The 21,558-nt window shown below is 43.9% G+C and overlaps 1 protein-coding gene across 1 annotated transcript in view; it reads right to left on the bottom strand.

Annotated features, from left to right (window-relative positions):
* TLL2 (tolloid like 2) overlaps positions 1-21,558 on the bottom strand; it is a 135,204-nt gene that overhangs the window by 58,256 nt on the left and 55,390 nt on the right. Inside the window, exon 3 of the mRNA XM_061194834.1 lies at positions 13,408-13,485. Coding sequence (XP_061050817.1) covers positions 13,408-13,485 — 78 coding nt within the window. The remainder of the gene's footprint in view (positions 1-13,407; positions 13,486-21,558) is intronic.

Genomic DNA, 21,558 nt, shown 5'->3' with positions numbered 1-21,558 from the left:
CATGTAGCTGTCCAGTTTCCCCAGCAGCATTTATTGAAGAGTCTGTCTTTTCTCCATTGTATAGTCTTGCCTCCTTTATCAAAAATAAGGTGACCATATGTGCGTGGGTTTCTCTCGGGGCTTTCTATCCTGTTCCATTGAGCTATATTTCTGTTTTTGTGCCAGTACCATACTGTCTTTATTACTGTAGCTTTGTAGTATAGTCTGAAGTCAGGGAGCCTGATGCCTCCAGCTCCGTTTTTCTTTCTCAAGATTGCTTTGGCTATTCGGAGTCTTTGTTTTTCCATACAAATTGTGAAAATTTTTATTCTAGTTCTGTGAAAAATGCCAGTGGTAGTTTGATAGGGATTGCATTGAATCTATAGATTGCTTTGGATAATATAGTCATTTTCACAATGTTGATTCTTCCAATCCAAGAACATGGTATATCTCTCCATCTATTTGTATCACCTTTAATTTCTTTCATCAGTGTCTTATAATTTTCTGCATACAGGTCTTTTGTCTCCTTAGGTAGGTTTATTCCTAGATATTTTATTCTTTTTGTTGCAATGGTAAATCGAGTGTTCTCTTAATTTCACTTTCAGATATTTCATCATTAGTGTACAGGAATGCAAGAGATTTCTGTGCATTAATTTTCTATCCTGCTACTTTACCAAATTCATTGATTAGCTCTAGTAGTTTTCTGGTAGCATCTTTAGGATTCTCTATATAGCAACATGTCATCTGCAAACAGTGACAGCTTTACTTCTTCTTTTCTGATTTGGATTCCTTTTATTTCTTTTTCTTCGCTGATTGCTGTGGCTAAAAATTCCAAAACTATGTTGAAAAATACTGGTGAGAGTGGGCAACCTTGTCTTGTTCCTGATCTTAGTGGAAATGGTTTCAGTTTTTCACCATTGAGGACGATGTTGGCAGTGGGTTTGTCATATGTGGCCTTTATTATGTTGAGGTAGGTTCCCTCTATGCCTACTTTCTGGAGGGTTTTTTTCATAAATGGTATTGAACTTTGTCGAAAGCTTTCTCTTCATCTATTGAGATGATCATATGGTTTTTCTCCTTCAATTTGTTAATATGGTATATCACATTGATTGATTTGCGTATATTGAAGAATTCTTGCATTTCTGGGATAAACCGCACTTGATCATGGTGTATGATCCTTTTAATGTGCTGTTGGATTCTGTTTGCTAGTATTTTGTTGAGGATTTTTGCATCTATGTTCATCAGTGATATTGGCCTGTAGTTTTCTTTCTTTGTGACATCTTTGTCTGGTTTTGGTATCAGGGTGATGGTGACCTCGTAGAATGAGTTTGGGAGTGTTCCTCCCTCTGCTATATTTTGGAAGAGTTTGAGAAAGACAGGTGTTAGCTCTTGTCTAAATGTTTGATAGAATTCGCCTGTGAAGCCATCTGGTCCTGGGCTTTTGTTTGTTGGAAGACGTTTAATTACAGTTTCAACTTCAGTGCTTGTGATTGGTCTGTTCATATTTTCTATTTCTTACTGGCTCAGTCTCAGAAGTTGTGCATTTCTAAGAATTTGTCCATTTCTTCCAGGTTGTCCATTTTATTGGCATATAGTTGCTTGTACTAATCTCTCATGATCCTTTGTATTTCTGCAGTGTCAGTTGTTACTTCTCCTTTTTCATTTCTAATTCTATTGATTTGAGTCTTCTCCCTTTTTTTCTTGATGAGTCTGGCTAATGGTTTATCAATTTTGTTTATCTTCTCAAAGAACAAGCTTTTAGTTTTATTGATCTTTGCTATCATTTCCTTCATTTCTTTTTCATTTATTTCTGATCTTATCTTTATGATTTCTTTCCTTCTGCTAACTTTGGGGTTTTTTTGTTCTTCTTTCTCTAATTGCTTCAGGTGTAAGGTTAGGTTGTTTATTCGAGACGTTTCTTGTTTTTTAAGGTAGGATGGTATTGCTATAAACCTCCCTCTTAGAACTGATTTTGCTGCATCCCATAGGTTTTGGGTCATCGTGTTTTCATTGTCATTTGTTTCTAGGTACTTTTTGATTTCCTCTTTGATTTCTTCAGTGATCACTTGGTTATTAAGTAGTGTATTGTTTAGCCTCCATGTGTTTGTATTTTTTACAGATTTTTTCCTGTAATTGACATCTAGTCTCATAGCACTGTGGTCAGAAAAGATACTTTATACGATTTCAATTTTCTTAAATTTACCAAGGCTTGATTTGTGACCCAAGATACGATCTATCCTGGAGAATGTCAATGAACACTTGAGAAGAAAGTGTATTCTGTTGTTTTTGGATGGAATGTCCTATAAATATCAATTAAGTCTATCTTCTATAATGTATCATTTAAAGCTTGTGTTTCCTTATTTATTTTCATTTTGGATGATCTGTCCATTGGTGAAAGTAGGGTGTTAAAGTCCCCTAGTATGATTGTGTTACTGTCGATTTCCCCTTTTATGGCTGTTAGTATTTGCCTTATGTATTGAGGTGCTCCTATGTTGGGTGCATAACTATTTACAATTGTTATATCTTCTTCTTGGATTGATCCCTTGATCATTATGTAGTGTCCTTCTTTATCTCTTGTAATAGTCTTTGTTTTAAAGTCTATTTTGTCTGATATGAGAATTGCTACTCCAGTTTTCTTTTGATTTCCATTTGCATGGAATATCTTTTTCCATCCCCTCCCTTTCAGTCAGTATGTGTCCCTAGGTCTGAAGTGGGTCTCTTGTAGACAGCATATATACGGCTCTTGTTTTTGTATCCATTCAGCCAGTCTATGTCTTTTGGTTGGAGCATTTAATCCATTTACATTTAAGGTAATTATTGATACGTATGTTCCTATTCCCATTTTCTTAATTGTTTTGGGTTTGTTATTGTAGGTCTTTTCTTTCTCTTGTGTTTCCCACTTAGAGACGTTCCTTTAGCATTTGTTGTAAAGCTGGTTTGGTGGTGCTGAATTCTCTTAACTTTTGCTTGTCTGTAAAGGTTTTAATTTCTCCCTTGAATCTGAATGAGATCCTTGCTGGGTAGAGTAATCTTGGTTTTAGGTTTTTCCCTTTCATCACTTTAAATATATCCTGCCACTCCCTTCTGGCTTGCAGAGTTTCTGCTGAAAGATCAGTTGTTAACCTTAGGGGGATTCCCTTGTATGTTATTTGTTGTCTTTCCCTTGCTGCTTTTAATATTTTCTCTTTGTATTTAATTTTTGATAGTTTGATTAATATGTGTCTTGGCGTGTTTCTCCTTGGATTTATCCTGTATGGGACTCTCTGTGCTTCCTGGACTTGATTAACTATTTCTTTTCCCATATTAGGGAAGTTTTCAACTATAATCTCTTCAAATATTTTCTTAGTCCCTTTCTTTTTCTCTTCTTTTTCTGGGATCCCTATAATTCGAATGTTGGTTCGTTTAATATTGTCCCAGAGGTCTCTGAGACTGTCCTCAATTCCCTTCATTCTTTTTTCTTTATTCTGCTCTGCAGTATTTATTTCCAGTATTTTATCTTCCAGGTCACTTATCCATTCTTCTGCCTCAGTTATTCTGCTATTGATCCCTTCTAGAGAATTTTTAATTTCATTTATTGTGTTGTTCATCATTGTTTGTTTGGTCTTTAGTTCTTCTAGGTCCTTGTTAAACTTTTCTTGTATTTTCTCCATTCTATTTCCAAGATTTTGGATCATCTTTACTATCATTATTCTGAATTCTTTTTCAGGTAGACTGCCTATTTCCTCTTCATTTGTTAGGTCTGGTGGGTTTCTACCTTGCTCCTTCATCTGCTGTGTGTTTCTCTGTCTTCTCATTTTGCTTAACTTACTGTGTTTGGGGTCTTCTTTTCACAGGCTGCCAGTTCGTAGTTCCCATTGTTTTTAGTGTCTGCCCCCAGTGGCTAAGGTTGGCTCAGTGGGTTGTGTAGGCTTCATGGTGGAGGGGACTAGTGCCTGTGTTCTGATGGATGAGGCTGGATCTTGTCTTTCTGGTGGGCAGGTCCACGTCTGGTGGTGTGTTTTGGGGTGTCTGTGACCTTATTATGATTTTAGGCAGCCTCTCTGCTAATGGGTGGGGTTGTGTTCCTGTCTTGCTAGTTGTTTGGCATAGGTTGTCCAGCACTGTAGCTTGCTGGTCGTTGAGTGGAGCTGGCTCTTGGCATTGAGATGGAGATCGCTGGGAGATTTTCACCATTTGATATTACGTGGAGCTGGGAGGTTTCTGGTGGACCAATGTCCTGAACTTGGCTCTCCCATGTCAGAGGCACAGCCCTGATGCCTGGCTCGAGCACCAAGAGCCTGTCATCCACACGGCTCAGAATTAAAGGGAGAAAGAAAGAAAGAAAGAAAAAGATAAAATAAAATAAAATAAAGTTACTAAAATAAAAAATAAAAGATAATTATTTAAAAAATGTAAAAAGTAATTTAAAAAAAAGAAAGAAAGAAAGAAGAGAGCAACAAGACCAAAAAACCAATCAACCTATGATAACAAGAGCTAAAAACTCTACTAAAAAAAAGAAAAAAGAAAAAAACGGACAGACAGAACCCTAGGACAAATGGCAATAGCAAAGCTATACAGACAAAATCACACACAGAAGCATACACATACACAGTCACAAAAAGAGAAAAAGGGGGAAATATATGTATATCATTGCTCCCAAAGTCCACCTCCTCAATTTGGGATGATTCGTTGTCTATTCAGGTATTCCACAGATGCAGGGTACATCAAGTTGATTGTGGAGGTTTAATCCGCTGCTCCTGAGGCTGCTGGGAGAGATTTCCCTTTCTCTTCTTTGTTCACACAGCTCCTGGGGTTCAGCTTTGGATTTGGACCTGCCTCTGCGTGTAGGTTGCCTGAGGTCATCTGTTCTCCGCCGAGACTGGCCGGGGTTAAAGGAGCGGCTGATTAGGGGGCTCTGGCTCACTCAGGACGGGGGGAGGGAGGGGTACAGAGTGCAGGGCGAGCCTGCGGCGGTAGAGGTCAGCGTGACGTTGCACCAGCCTGAGGTGCACCGTGTGTTCTCCCGGGGAAGTTGTCCCTGGATCACGGGACCCTGGTAGTGGCGGTCTGCACAGGCTCCCAGGAGGGGAGGCATGGATAGTGACCTGTGCTTGCACACAGGCTTCTTGGTGGCTCCAGCAGCAGCCTTAGCATCTCATGCCCATCTCTGGGGTCCACGCTGATAGCCGTGGCTCGCGCTGTCTCTGGAGCTCATTTAGGCGGTGCTCTGAATCCCCTCTCCTCACGCACCCCGAAACAATGGTCTCTTGCCTCTTAGGCAGGTCCAGACTTTTTCCCGGACTCCCTCCCGGCTAGCTGTGGCGCACTAGCCCCCTTCAGGCTGTGTTCACGCAGCCAACGCCAGTCCTCTCCCTGGGGTCTGACCTCCGAAGCCCGAGCCTCAGCTCCCATCCCCCACCCGTCCCAGCGGGTGAGCAGACAAGCCTCTCGGGCTGGTGAGTGCTGGTCGGCACCAATCCTCTGTGCGGGAATCTCTCCGCTTTGCCCTCCGCACCCCTGTGGCTGCGCTCTCCTCCGTGGCTCCGAAGCTTCCCCCCTCCGCCACCCTCAGTCTCCACCCACGAAGGGGCTTCCTAGTGTGTGGAAACCTTTTCTCCTTCACAGCTCCCTCCCACTGGTGCAGGTCCCGTCCCTATTCTTTTGTCTCTGTTTTTTCTTTTTTCTTTTGCCCTACCCAGGTACGTGGGGAGTTTATTGCCTTTTGGGAGGTCTGAGGTCTTCTGCCAGCGTTCAGTAGGTGTTCTGTAGGAGTTGTTCCACATGTAGATGTATTTCTGATGTATTTGTGGGGAGGAATGTGATCTCCACGTCTTACTCTTCTGCCATCTTGAAGGTCCTCCCCCTCAGATCTATTTTCTACTTCTATAATTCTCTCTTCAGTTGTGTTCAATATACTATTTATCCCATTCCAGTTTCAATAAATAGTTATCATTACCAAAAGCCCTATTTAGTGGCTTCTAAATTGATCTGTTCTTTTTTTCCCCCACAATAGTTTCAAATTCTCCCATTGACTCTTTAGCCTTTTTATGTATACCTATTTAATCTCCCACAGATTGTTCTATTATTTCTGCATCTTGGGGTACTAATTCTCCAAGTTATTGTCTCTGTTGATTATCCTTCATGGATTAACTTTTTGTGTTTCTAATGTTTTTAGTTAAAGTTCATTTTGTGGGGGAGGGTTATTCCTTTCTGCAAGAGTCTCATATGCCCTCAGCAATGAGTGTGACCCTGATTTTCATTTTTTCAGGGCTCTTGGGATTCTATGGGTCCTAGATCAATTTTTATGTTAATTTCTAAGTTTATGGTTTCCATACATAGGAAATGAAATTTGAGAACTTATACCTGTCTGAGGAACAGGCTTTGGGATTCAGTTTCTCATAGAAGATATTTTTTTACCCCCACTTAGAACCTAGGAAAGATAGCAAGATTTCTTGCCACTTCTTTCAGCCACTGGACAGAGTTTTTCTAGTCTTGTCTTTTCTTTTCTTTTTTCTTTCTTTCTTTCTTTCTCTCTCTCTCTCTCTCTTTCTTTCTTTCTTTCTTTTTTAATGATTAGGAAGCCCTTTGAAGGAGTTCATTTTATGCAAGATCTCAGTCTCCACTTCCTGTCTCACATGGGACCAAGGCCACAAATCCTGAACCTATATAGCTGTTACATGGGCATAAAAAAAACACCAGCCCTCAGTACCCCAAATCCTGGCCCAGTCTCAGTGCCCTCTGCACAGTTTTGCCACCATCTGAAGCTTAGTTCTATGGGTTTATGTTCCCTGTTCTTTGCTGATAATGACAATTTCCCTATCTTTTCTTTGAGCTTAACTCTGTATTTTTAATTTAGAGTAAGAGGAAGGTTATAGGACTTCCCTGGTGGCGTAGTGGTTAAGAATCCGCCTGCCAATGCAGGAGACACGGGTTTGAGCCCTGGTCTGGGAAGATCCCACATGCCGCGGAGCAACTAAGCCCATGTGCCACAACTACTGAGCCTGTGCTCTGGAGCCCGTGAGCCACAACTACTGAGCCTGTACACCACAACTACTGAAGTCCACGTGCCTAGAGCCCGTGGTCTGCAACAAGAGAAGCCACTGCAATGAGAAGCCCACGCACCACAACGAAGAGTAGCTCCCGCTCACCGCAACTAGAGAAAGCCCCCGCACAGCAACAAAGACCCAACGCAGCCAAAAATAAATATAAAATAATAAATAAATTTTTTTAAAAAAAGAGGAAGTTTATATTTTTTTCCAGTAGTTCTATGTTTGTAAAAGGGGTCCCTGCCAGTTCAGTTGCCAGAACAAGAAAGTTGGCATATAACACATTTTTAAGCCTGAACATAATTGTTTTACTGCTAGAATTTCTAGATCAGAAGTCACACACTTCCAGCTCTTGGGATAAACCCAACCCACAGATGTGTTTTGTTTGGCCTGGATACTTTTGGCCCACACTTTGGGTTTTTGTTTTGTTTTGTTTAAAAACAAAGTTGGCTACTCATTTGAGAAGCCAACTTTTAAAAATCAAGGAATTTCACATAAAAATCCAGATTTTCTAGTTTTTCTTTAAAAATGGAAAGATCTGGCAACAGTGAGCCCATCTTCCATCATTTACAACCCATAGCAGTTAAGTAGCACCTGCTCTCTACAGTCAGGGCACACGTTTTCCTGGTTGCTAGAATCTATCTCCCACTTCGCAGGGTCCCATCCAGGCATTTCACCCATTGACATTACCTGCTTGGCCTCTACAGATATTCTAACTTGCTCTCCCAGCCCAGAACTACAAACTGCATCCAGATTTCAAATGTGAGTTGCCCCAGTAGACTGGAAGCTCCATGGGGGCAGGGACTGTGGTTGGCTCATTCACCACTCTATTCACACCCAGCACAGTGTCTGGCTGGTGGTAAGCATTTGGTGCTCTTGGATTTTGAATTAATTAGTTAAAGAATGGATGAGTTATTCTAAAAATAAACAACCCAACAGTCCAAAGAATTCTGCGGCAGAATCCTCTCCAAAATGTTGGCAGCCCTGAAGTCCTTAATGTTTAAATCCTGAGAATCCTGTCTTAAGTAATCACAGGCAGCGATGTAGCAAGTGGAAGTTTGTTATTCATTTCCCATATGGTTTTCAACAAGTCTCTTAATTTTTCCTCCGCCGCCAACTCTCCTTTGGAGAATGGGCAAAAATATCAATATTTCTCTATCTGAGGGACTAACACTAAGAAATCCAATGTTTCTCAGAGAAGCTGTGCTATATATACATGTGACCCAGTAATGTTAGGGCCTGGTGCAGCCGAGTCAGCATGGGAAAATCTTAAGTGCACCTGGAAAGAGACTGGGGTGTAATTTCCAGAGATGGGTTATTGAATGACAGCTTCCCCCTCGGTCCAGTGAGAAATTTAATTTGCTGAGAACTCAACACAGGAAGCATTTGCCGATTGAAAATATGTCTAAACAGATGTTCTGCTTAGCCTGGAAGAAGGATCTTAATGCAACTGTCATTATTGGATTTTCTTGGATTACTACTATCTGGAATTGGAGTCCAAATAGAAGGATGTAATTATTTATTATGGTCCAAGAGGCCTGCATCTGAAGGAGCAAATGCAGAGGAGGACTCCCTTCAGGGGTGTCTGAAGGGATTTAACATGCTGGGGGTGGGGTGGGCTGGGGGATAAAGTCCATTTAAATTCTCTGGCTCTGGGAGTGTACCCTATCCTCTCTGAAAATCTGCCATAGCTATTCAGTGTTCCGTTTCCAGCTGAAGGCACAGCCGTATTATAAATGGAACCAGGCCTGACCCAGCCTTCTCAAGCAAGGAACTGCGGATTTTCGATTAGTCAACCAGTCCCGCCTACACTGGAAGTAAACACCCTGACACTCCAGCCATCTGCATAACCCTCACCCCATGGGTGATGGGCAAATTCGCACCTTGCCTGTGCCTGAAAGGCTCAGTAAAGGGGGAGACTGTGGATTATTCTGCACGATGGTTCCCAAACTTGGCTGCACATTGGATTCAATCAGGGAGCTTTTAAAAAATTCTGGTGTCCGCCCCCCTGCCCTGAGATTGGGACTCAATTGGCCTAGAGGACTGTCAAGGCATCTGTGCTTTTTCAGGCTCCCCAAGTGATTCGGATGCATAAGGAAGTTTGAGAACCACTGATGTAGCCCAGAGATTAAGAGCAAGAGATTCAGGGTCAGGGAGACTCAGGCTCAAGGTAAATGTTGCCATTCACTACCTGTGTGGCTCTAGATGAGCCACTGTCCCCTGAGATCTCCTTCCTGCTGTATGGTGGTGTCATGGGCATGGAACCAGGCAATGAACATCAAACGCCTGCTGTGTAAGGGCTCGACGAGAGCTGCAGTTATCACCATCACATCTGCATCTGGGGACAGGCTAGAAAGAATGCCTAAAGTCAGGTTCAATGGTTACACCCAGATATGCTGACATAAGTGACATTCAGGGGTTCAGGTGATGCTCTGTGCCCAAGTTTGAGGGATCCCTGCTCTCTGGTGCACCCTGATTCCATTATTATTTGCTGCAGCACAGAGCTCTTAGGGACTGCTACAGAAAGTGAAAGGCCCATTCTCTTTTATGAATATGGTTCTGGAAATCAGGCTCTACCAAAACAGTCACAGCTTCATTTGGGGAACAGCTACACACTCCATTTCATTAATCCCATTATCGGCCCCGAAATGCACGCTGAGCTCTCATCTCCAGGGTAGGAAGGCTCCTCAGACCAAACAGTCTGCCAAGGGGTGCTGAGTGAGCAACTCCCCAAGCCCCCCAGCCCTCCCCAAAGCTGGAAGCACAAATCCCCACCATCAGGGCTGAGGGGAGGAACATAATGCCAGGAAATACACCTGGTGCTGCAGCCAGCCGACCAGGGGCTTCCCTCAGATCCTCTCTCCTGCTTGGGCAGTCTCTTTTCCTGGGGGTGGCGGAAGCGGGGTGGGTTGTGACTAAAGGGGAATCTGAGACTGACACAACTTGCCTTATCTTTAATTCAAACAAAAACAAGAGGCACCCAGGCTGGCACCTGACAGTGTCCTGGAGGGACAGATGGGAAGGCTGGGGGAACAAGCTAGAAGGGATGGCCTTCACCTCACCTTGGGGGTCTCCTTCCTCCTCAGGCTCACCCTGGATGCTTAAAGACCTGCTCGTCTGCTGCTGTAATACAGAGTGGAGAGACTGGCCTAACCTTGACATTATCCTCTTGAAACACACCAGGATCATAGGGGCTGCAGACTATGGATGTAGCCAGCTGCAGGGATGTGGGGCGTGGGTGGGGCAGCCTGTCATCATCCTCCTTAAGACACCCAAGAAGATCTCTCGTCCCAGTGTGAGTACCGTGTACGACACAACCAGAGGCAGAATTTTAATGGGCTGCGGCAGCCTTATTCCTTCCTGTCTTCCTTAATGGTGTTTCTGTGCAGCTGTTAAACAGCTGTGAAATCCCAGTCCAGAGGTGGACGATGCACTTTCAGTGCTGGATAATCTAATTCTTGGAGGTGAAGGTGGAGAGGAAGAAGGGGAAGAGCTACACTTACTGAGTACTTTTTAAGTTCCAGACACATGGCTATGCGCTTTGCATAAATATTATTTCTAATTCTCTCCAAACCTTCGATGAGGAGCTGGATAACTTATCCAAGGTTGTAACTACTAAGTGGCTTGCTGGGATGCAAACCCAAGTGTGTCTGACTGTTCAAGTTTATTTGGTTGGGTCATATGACACCCAAAAAACCAGTAAATATTAATATTAAAAATTCTGACAATAGCTATTGCTGGTGAGTAGGAAAGATGCATTGAGGGAAGGCAGTAGATGGTCTCCAAATACGGCCACAGCTCTCATCCCTGTAAGTTCATGTCACTTCTCACATTAAGGGGTGGAATCTATTTTCTTTTCCTTGAAGCTGAGCTGGCCCTTTGGCTTGTTTTGACCAATAGAATGTGGCACAAGTAGCATTCTGAGAGTTCAGAGTCCATGCCTTAAGTGAACTGGTGGCTTCTGTCTCCTCTCTCTGGCAAGCCAGCCACCATGCTATAAAAAAACCTTAGACAACTAAATGGTAAAGGTCCATGTGGAAAGACAGCATGTGGAGGCACAGTGAGGCACCAAATATGTGACTAAAGCTTTTTTTGGACCTCTTGGCCCAGCCCAGCTGCTAGATGAATTTAATCAAGTGAGTGACCCCAGCTGACATCAGCCAAAGAACCACCCCAGCAAGCCCAGTCAATGCACAGAATCATGAGAGATAACAAATCACAGTTGGAAGTCACTAAGTTTGGGGGTGGTTTTCATGCCATAATAAATCACTTAAATCGTGAAGGAAAAATTAGGTGTGGTGTCTACATCACTGAAGGGTAATGGCAAATCCTTCTGGTTTCATCCTCACACCCTGTGTCCATTTTCACCACTAAGTGCTGGTCACCTGCGGCCAAAATGAAGTGACACTGATTTTACCAGGTGTCTGGGAGCCTGAAAACGCCTAAGTCAAAATACCTTTGAGAAAGCAAAGCAGAAAAATACAGATTTTAAAGGGGCCCTGCGCACGGTCCCAGCAATACTTGGTGTGACTTAGAATCAGACGCACGTTTGTCAAATGGTGGTGGTGGGGAATGGGAGTGGAAGAGTCTGCCTCTCTCTAAAGGAGATCAGACTGCTAAGAGGGGATCAGCAAGCCGACAGGAAAATGGGCCAAGGACAGGAAGAGGCGAGTCACAGAAGTGCACCCCCAAATCACTGGCGAAGGTCGGAAAAGACACTGAAAGTCACCAGGAGTCAGAGAAATACAAATTAACTAATAATAAGCTATCGTTTCCATTATTAAAAACACTGATAATACCTAGTGCCAAGGAGGATATGGTGAAAGGAGCACACTTACACCTTTTGAAATTCATTTTAGCAACATCTATTTAAAACATACTAAGTGTGTAAGGATCTATATTCAGGTATTTTACTGCAACATTGTTTATGATGGCAAAAACTTGAAGTTACGTATTCACTGATAAAGGAAGGATTGAATAAATTATGGCCCATTCATACCAGGAATATTTTGCAACTATTCAAAAGAATAAATTGAAGTTATAAAAGTGTCTTGGAGAGGTTTTCCATGAGGTATTGATGAGTGAGAAAAGCATAATGCATAAAAAACACGTATCAAATATGATCCCTTTTTTAAAAAATTGACAAAACATATCTGTATATATGTTTATGTGTTTATATGTATGTTTATGTATGCATATGTATACATCTCTGCATCAGTGTATATGTGAATATATGTGCATGGAGAAAAATATGAAAGGGTGAAAACAAAGTTATTAGCATGCATTACCTGGGGAAGAGTAGAGGGGTAATATGTGGAAAAAAGAAGTGAAGGAGGTAGCCAAATTAAAGGGAAAAGAAAAAAACACAACACTAAGAAAAGTATATGATGATATCATCACATTTGTACATTACTGTGAAGTTATATATATATTGTGTGTGTAAAATATAAAATAACATTAAAGAAAAAACATAAAGTGAATAATGATTTGTACTTCACCTCTATAGAAGCATCCCTGAAACACAGGATTCTGGCATTTAAAAATGATTCATTTTGCTCTGCGTTAATTTTATGTATCAATAGAAGAAATGCCCTTGTCGGCAACAAGCCCTGATTCCTGCAGGATGCAGGCCGGACAGAAGCCCAGCAGCCCTTCTCCTCCAGCACAGCTTCTGAACAGGAAAACCTTCTCCAAAACCGAGATGCTTCCAGTGAGGCGCCTCCCATAATCTCCAGGCTAGAATCTCTGAGAGCGCACGCGCGTCTGGGCGCTGGTGTGCAGACAGACAGAGGTGGTACCTCCAGGCAGGCCCCTGCCACAGACAGCCCCCCCCACCCGCCAACTATCCACGGGGTCTCTAGTCTACACCTGCCTCCCAGTCCCCACCCAGCTTTATTTCCCTTTCTTGCTTCCCAGGCCCACTTATTCTGTCAGACCCCTAGTTCCCAAAGCCTCGTCATCCCTCCTCTCGGTCCTCAGGGCCTTCAGCTGGCCAGCCAAGGGCTAGAGAGAAAAGTCACGCCCAGACTGCAGTCTAACTGGAGGCCCTCCAGTCCCCGAGCAACCAAACACCACCCTTATACCTTTCTCTGGCAGCCGGCCCACCCCACTCAACAAAAGGCCTCCCTCCCTCCTCATTCACAGACTTCACTGCTTCTAGTTCACTAAGATTGAAAGCAAAAGGTACAATAAGAGGTTCCCAAAGCCAGGATCAGGGATGGGGGAGGGAAATGGGTGCGACTGGAACTAGATAGTGGTGATGGTGGCACAACATTGTATATGTACTTAATGCCACAAAATGGTACACATTAAAATGGTTAAAATGGTAAATTTTAGGTTATGTGAAATTTACAACAACTGAAAAACAAAGAATACCCCAAGGCCTGGTGGGGCCTCACATTACCCTCTCTAGCTTCCTCACTGCTGGTATTCGTGGCTGTAGCATTCGACCAGCTCTCAGATGGCTGCTCTCCAAGCCCACCTAAAGGAACAAAGAAGAAAAGAAACGTGAGGACGCACCAGCCTTCTTTGCACCAGCACCATGAGATGAGGGAACAAACCTGGTCACCTGGGGGATGCTCAGAATCACCAGTGGGTCAGTAAAGATCTGTTTAACAAAGGATGACTGGGCCCCTACTCGATGCTCAGGCCAAAAAGAACTTGCTTTCTTATAACCATGAACATAGCTCAGAAATTATAAATGTAGCCTCTCCTCGATCAGTTCAAGGGCACTTGGAGTGAAACATACAGAGTTAACAGGCGAATCCCAAAGTCAGTTTCCTAACCCCCAACTCCCTGAGAAAGCCCAACGCAGACAGGACACTCTCTGGTTCTGGAGTCCCCCGCACAGGATGCAGGGAGACGTCACCAGTGCCACTCCTAAATATGTGATGCGGCAGTTGCTGCTGCCTTGGCTTATACAGGCCTCCTGGTGTGAGTCACTCTGGGGTGTGAGTCTCCTTTTAGAAATTGCCCTGCTTACTTTATAAATCAGACTCTGCCGACACTGCCTCAGTCAAGGGCAGTGATGCACGTACTCGTTTGCTAGTATCATCATCTAGAAACCAGGTTCACATCTGTCCCCACCAGGAAGATGGTCTATCACCATCTATTATTAGACCTACTGTGAACCAGGTACAGTACCGGGCAGCAGGGATCCAGCAGTGAACAGGACAGACAGTGCCTAAGTTCCAAATGGGCGGTTGGACAGTCAATGGTAGGTAAGAAAATAAAGGAATAAGATGATTGCAGGTTCAGAAAATGCTCTGAAGATCAAATGCAGTATGTGGTAACGTGGCCTGGAGCAGCTGCTTAGAAAGCGGTCAGAGAAGGCCCTTTAGGGAGGTGACATTTGGGTTGAGACTTGGAAGACAAGAAGGAGCCAGCCACACCGAGATCCGGGCAAGCGTGTCCCAGCAGAAGGAGGCTCAGGAAAGAATCTGGATCGGGAATGAGCTTGCCATGTGGAGGGGCTGACCGTGGTGGGCAGAGAGGGAGGCTGGACCCTCAGGGATATTAAGAATATAGTTGGATGCACAGCAACAGGAGAGGCTGATGTCTTAGATATGAGGGACTGAGAGGAGCCCCCAATGATGCCTACATTTGGCAGTTGAGCAGCTGGGTGGGTCGGGACACCAGGGAGCAGATTTGAGGACAAAGCCTGTGTCCAGGAGAGACTATCATACACGTGAAACCACACCAAAGCATCTACAGGACAATCTACTTGTGCAAAATATTTCTTGCATTTGTTTAGAAATTTGCAGCTTACAAAGCAGTTTCCCCATCTCCCCTTTGACCTTGATGAAAACACTCTGTAGCAGAAGTGTAACCCCATTTTACAGAGGAGAAAACTGAGATACAAAATGATCAGCCCAGGGTTGCCAGCCCGTAAGGGAAGCTGAGGGCTCAGGACAGTCTCCTGGTCAGAAGCCCGATGATATTTCCTGTGCTCCATAGGTCACAGGCTTCCAGCGCTGCTCAAGGAAGGGTCCCAAACATGGAACCCAATGCCTTGGCCCCTGACAACCATGGAAGACAGCCCTGTGGTCCCGCATCCCAACTCCTGACATGCAGACCACCTCTCTCCCTCTGGTGACTGACACTGGCGGTGGACCAGGCGCGCGCGGATATTTTTACATGCCTTCATCCTGCTCGTCCACTGCCTTTCTGGCCAAGTCAGAATCCACTAACACACTCCCTGCAGCTGCCGGGGCGTTCGCTGCCAGCTCCCAGCCCTCTGGGTATTCTTCCAGTTGCGATATCATTTCCTCTCGGGCTAAAGGTCAGGGGAAATCCTGATGGTATGAAAATCACTGGCCAGCGGAGGAATGTGCCCTGTGCAGACTGAAGGAGAGCCTAAGACCAAGGCTCCCGGACTAGCTTAGTCTTCACTCCCTGTGTAACTGAGGATGAGACCTTGGGCGTTAGTACTTTTCATCTGTCAAATGGGCTGTTCCAAGTTCCGAATGAGGTAATGGTTTGTTTAGGCATTTGCTCATTCAACAAATGTTGATCCCACGCCTGCTGCATGCCACATGCTGTTTCTGCTGCTCAGGATATGACACTGAACAAACTCTGCCCTGACCTCATGGAAATTATATTCTGGTGGAGGGTAGAGGAGAAAATGATAAACAAACAGGTGACTAAATATATGTCGGTTGTTGACAAGCGCTATGAAGAAAATAAATAAGGGTGAGGGGAACAGTGAATGCTAGGGGTGAAGGATTGCCATTTCACACAAGGCAGAAAAGCAGAAGCCTGAAGAAGGTGAGGGAGAGGGTCTGCAGATATCTGGGGAAGAGCATTCCGACTGAAGGGACAGCAGGTGCAAAGGCCCTGGGTTGGGAGTGTGCTTGACAGTAGGGAGGTGGGTGTGACTGGAATGGAATGAGCCAGGGAAAGAATAATAGGTGATGAGGTCAGTGAGCAGTGGAGGGTCTGGGGGGCTCAGTTCCTGGGGGACCTTGCAGACCATTTTCAGGATTTTGGCTTTTATTCTGAGAGATCTAGATGGGAGCCAGAGGACATGAAAGGGTTTTGTAACTGCACTGGCTCTGAATATGATCAGGGTTATTAGTAGTGAACAGGAGGGGAACACAGGAGCTGGGATTTCAAAGGAGATTCTGCAAAGCACCAGCCCATCATGGAGGGTTGGAAAGTTTAGACCTGCTTGGCTCCTACGAAAAAAAAAAAAAAATAGACCTGTAAGGATACCTGAGCACAGCCTGGTTCAAGGTTAGCTGGAGGCTGTGGTTGAGGGAGCGATGGCTGGGAGAGATTGATATTCAGCTTTGCAGCAGGCAGAGGAGGTGGGGGGATGAGGACTTCTGATTCCCTTGGCCCCCTGGTCCTTGGGGTTACAATGGGAGCAAAGCTCTGGAGCTGGGGGGAGACCAGGGGCCCCCTAGCATATGGAGGTGGGGAAAGAATCAGTGTTTACTATGTGCCAATTACGGTGCTGACCATGTGCTAGGAACAGTGCTAAATGCAGAGTTTTGTAATTCTAGCCTCATGAAGACTCAGTGACAAAAGAGCCACAAACATCCTCATCTCACAGATGTGGAAACAAGGTTCCAAGAAGTGAAGTGACTTGCCTGTCCTGAAGGTACAGAGATGGATAGTAATGGAGAAGCTGAAGGTGGGTCCTGGCAGACCTCCCCAGATCTGTGCTCCTTCCCTTCAGCCTCAGACCCAGAAAGAACAGGAGAACAAGTGGGGTGTCTGGGGGTGGCTGCCTATTCCCAAGGGAAAGTCACTGATGAGATTGGGGTCACAGCAATTAAGAACACACATCCCTTCTCTGTCATCCTTACCAGCAAGAGACTGGTAGCTCTTGTCATTTCTCCAAAGGGCAGCAAATCGCATGTTTCTAGTACAGCTGAGCCTGGGATCTACCTGGAGTGAATGTGATTTGGCCACTCCCCTGATGAAAACCCTCCCAAGGTTTCCCACTGCCCTTGGGATGAATTCTAAGCCCTAACATGACCCATGAGGCCCACCCCTGTGATATGGCCCTGCTAGCCTCCTCCACCTGGTACATCAGGGCGTCCTGCTACTCCCCCACTCCCACTCTGTGCTCAGCCACCTAAGCTACTCACGGTGCCTTGGATTTCCATTCTCCTCTTGCTGATGCGCCTTCCTCTGTCACACCCACCTCTGCATCTGGCCAAATCCTACTGGACCTTCAAGGCTCAGCTTGAACACCACTTCCTCTGGGAAGCCCCATTGCTCCTCTTGGGTTAGAAGCTCCCTCCTCTGTGTTACCAGCGCCCTGGGCTTTTTCACATCCCTTGCCACAAGTAATTGGGATCTCCTGTCTACTCAGCTGATCCCCTAGTTTAGTTTTTAGCATCCTGAAGAAAGGGGCCTTGTCTTGTCCAACAGTAAACACCCAGCACTGTGCCTGGCACATAGCAGACAATAAAATATGTGATTGATGGATGAATGGATGGATAGGTAGGTGGATGAGTCAGGTAGACAGTGCTTACAAAGAAAACCCAATCATTTCTAACTCATCATCACTGATGGAAAAGTTTGTCTTTTTCAGCTTATGGAGGAAGGGAAGTAGATATTCTTGGAACAATGGTTTTCAACCTTAGCTGCACTTTGGGATCATCTTGGGAAGATTTTTAGAAAAATACTGAGGCCTGCATTCCACCCCCAGAGGTTCTTATTTGATTGGCCTGGGCCTTGAGATTTTAAAAAGCTCCCCAGGTGATTCTAAGGTGCAGCCAAACTTGAGATTCTCTACTTAGAGAACCCTGTAAGAGGTAGCCTCAACTCATGATGTTTTCTTAAAACTAACCTCCTTCCTCCCAAGCTCACCAGGAATGGAAGATGTGGAGCTGAAGACAGACATCAAGTACTAAGAAAAGTCATTTCTCACATCTAAATCAATGGCCTGTGTTGCTCCATTTCAGTAAAAGCAAGCAAATAAGACAGGTGTGACTGTGGCTATAACTGCAGCCATAAGCACACAGAACAGGGAAGAGAGAAATATAGTCTGATGCAAACAAAGATTGGGGGCAATGGGGGCAGGGAGTATTCAGGGTGTAGGGATATCTTTTTCCTTGGGTGTAACTGCAAGACAAAAAATATTTGAAAAAAATACATATATATGCCCGTATTTGATCTTTGGTTAATTACCTCTTCAGTGAGAGGCTATGCAAAGACCCTGTAGATTTCATTAGTCACAGGGGCTTATTCAAACGTCTCCTTTGCATAAGAAACCCAGGCTTACAGCTGGTCTCTGGGAAAGAATGCCCTCCAGGCCTTGAAAAGAGAGCTCCAGGCCTGTTCATGAAGAGGTCAGCAGCCCGTGATGCATGGGGCCAGGCTGAAATGTTTCTATCCAGCATTTGCAATTCAATCCCACAGTTTCCTTTACGGAACAATTCACTAAATTCAGAGTTGTTCTTTTTTCTAATTCACCATATAATTCACCTCCCAAGTTCAATTAAGAAGCAATCTGTTAGCAACTTTGGGAGCAAGCTGCTTTTCTTTGGGAAAGCCCAATTTTCTTCCGCTCCCAACAAAAAGTGGCTTAATTATATGCATCGTATGAGACATTGATGTACACACAACGCCCCTCTACATAATTAATGAAATATTAACTATATACATCCAAAGACATCTAGGTAGAAAGGGATGGGCTTTTCCAAAGCCCGAAAAGACAGCCATCGATCAATATTGTTCATTTGAATATATGATAATTCATAGTGACTATGACTTAATATTCATGAATATGATAATTAATAAACAAAACCTTATAGTAATTATTCCTTCTGTCTCATTCTTAGAGCCTAACGTTACTTGGCCCTCAGTTTTCTTTTTTTTTTTTAATTTATTTATGTATTTATTTTTAGCTGCATTGGGTCTTTGTTCCTGTGCGCGGGCGCTCTCTAGTTGTGGCGAGCGGGGGCCACTCTTCGTTGCGGTGCACGGGCTTCTCATCGCGGTGGCTTCTCTTGCTACGGAGCACAGGCTCTAGGCGCGTGGGCTTCAGTAGTTGTGGCGCACGGGCTTAGTTGCTCCGTGGCATGTAGGATCTTCCCGGACCAGGGCTTGAACCCGTGTCCCCTGCATTGGCAGGTGGATTCTTAACCACTGCACCACCAGGGAAGCCCTGCTCTTGGTTTTCTTAAACGCAAAAATAACTACCATTTTTAAATGCTGATTATTTGCAGGTACTCGCATATGTTATCTTGTATTTAATCCTCAAACTAATCCTCTGAGGTGGGTATTAGTGCCATTTTACACGCAGTGTAACTGAGGCTTAGAGCACTTAAGATATCACTGTGGACACACAGCCATTGGGTGGAGAGGTTGAGATTCTCTCCAGATCAGTCTAGTGTCAAAGCCTTTAAGATACAACACAAGTAACCCTGCCAGGACACCCTCAGCTCTCACATTTACTGACTTTTTAATACCTGTATTTACAGCTCCGTCCCATCAGAGGTAAATCTAGCACAAAACTGCTTTGCTTTACTCTAAGAAAAATTAAAAAATAATCTCTAGCACAAGAGATTAAAAATCACTTTATTGCCAGTCCATTCATTCAATAAATACTGATTGAGTGTCTGCTTTGGGCAGCACTGTGCTGGGTTCCTGAAGGCAGAGACAGGCAGGGTCTGTCTTCATGGTGCCTTCATGGTGCTAGTGGAGGGAAGAAAATCAACAATAAACAATGAGATCCTGGGACTTCCCTGGTGGTCCAGTGGTTAGGACTCCACACTTTCACTTGCATGGGCCCAGGTTCGATCCCTGGTTGGGGAAATAAGATCCCGCAAGCCGCACGGTGCGGCCAAAAACAAAACAGGACAAAACAAACAAAAAGAGATCATTCCATGGAGGGATTAAGCACTTTCAAGAAATTAAAACAGAGTTTTATGAAAGAGCAATGGGGGGTGGCAGCCCAGGGAAAGTCTGAGTTGGTGACATTTGAACTGAGATCTAAATGATGAGAGGGGGACACCCATCTGGGGAGTGTTCTAGTAGAAAACAAAACAAAACAAAACACCAGCAAGTAAAAAAAGGCCAGAGGGAGGAAAATAAGAGTCCGATGGAGCTAGAACTAAGGCTAATACCTGAGGGATGCAGGGCCAGTTTGCGCAGGGCCTTTGAGTCTTACCCTCACAGTCAACTTGCCATGCCCTTTGGTCATATGTAATATGCACAGCAATCCTGTGAATAAGTAATATCATTCCTCTTCTACAGAAGAGAAAACTGAGGTTCATGAATAAGTTGCCCAAGGTCACCCAGCTGGTAAGAGACTGAATTTGCCTTTCAAGGCAGCCCCTTCTGACTCCAGAATCCATGCCCCTAACCCCTGCCCTCTACCCCACACCTGTACAGGTGTGGTCTGAACAAGCATCCCAAGCAAGGCCAATGGACGAAACATCTGCACACCTCTGTCAGAAAACTACTGGCAAGACACACACAGCAGAGCTTTTCATTATTCATTAGGAAAAAAAAAAGCGAGGCAAAGCCCCTTTAACAGGTTGTTTTAGGAACGAACTAGGCAACCACTGCGGTAATCAGTGTGTAATCCTAAGCAGTTCAGTGCCAAGTAAAGTTTATATCTATCCCAAATTTCAAGTGTTACAGAAAGGAAAGAGAAAATGGGTTAAAAGATCACTGCCAGTTTTTGTTAATGAAATGATTTAATATTGGCAAGTGTATAATAAAACAGGAATTCTTATACACTGCTGTTGAAGGAGGAATATACATTGGTAACATGTTATGAGATAATTTAGCAAGATGTATCAAAGTCTTTTAAAACAAGCAATAATATGATTTTGACCCAATAATATGACTTCGACCCAATAATATGACTTCTAAATATCAGTACTAAGGAATCGATTGACAATGAAAACAAAGGATGTTCATTCTCAACATTTTAAAGACAGACTGTAACAATCACACACCCCCAATAAAGGAATTATGATATAAAGGAACTTAATGCAACATTTTAAACTGTTTTAGAAGAAAGTTTGCTAAACGGGAAAAATGTTCATATTATAAGTCAAAAAACAGGTTAGGAAGTAGTACCCAGTATGATTCCATCTTTTACTTTTTAAAAAGCACATACAAAAAATTATGGAAAAAATACTTGAAGGAAATACCCACAATGTTCATTGTGATGATCCCTGATGGGTGATTTTTGGGTGAATGTTACTTTTTTATATACTTTTTGTAATTTCTAAATTTTATTCAACATATTACTTTTATAATCAGGAAGTAAAAAAAAAGAACTATATTACATCATACACTTTGCCTAAGAACATGTGCTCTGCACTTTGTAGTGTATGTCTGTACACACGTACACATACACACACAGTTGCCGGGAAACCCTTTTCCGATGGGAAAGAAACATACTCGTGTTTATGCAGATGGAAAGGTTGTGGTCCAATCTTTTTTCTACTTTTCTGCTCTCACCATGGAAAGAAAAAATAATGAGTCCACACCTTGGCAAGATGGAAGAAAGGAAAGCTAAGCTCATTGGTGAGAACGGGAAAGGGCTTGTTGGAAAATTCTTTAAGACAGTGTTGGATGG

The sequence above is a fragment of the Eubalaena glacialis genome, chromosome 1 (genome assembly GCF_028564815.1).
Source record: "Eubalaena glacialis isolate mEubGla1 chromosome 1, mEubGla1.1.hap2.+ XY, whole genome shotgun sequence".
NCBI lineage: Eukaryota > Metazoa > Chordata > Mammalia > Artiodactyla > Balaenidae > Eubalaena > Eubalaena glacialis.
Note: the sequence above shows the minus strand (reverse complement) of the source record. Positions and strands in the feature narration are given on the sequence as shown.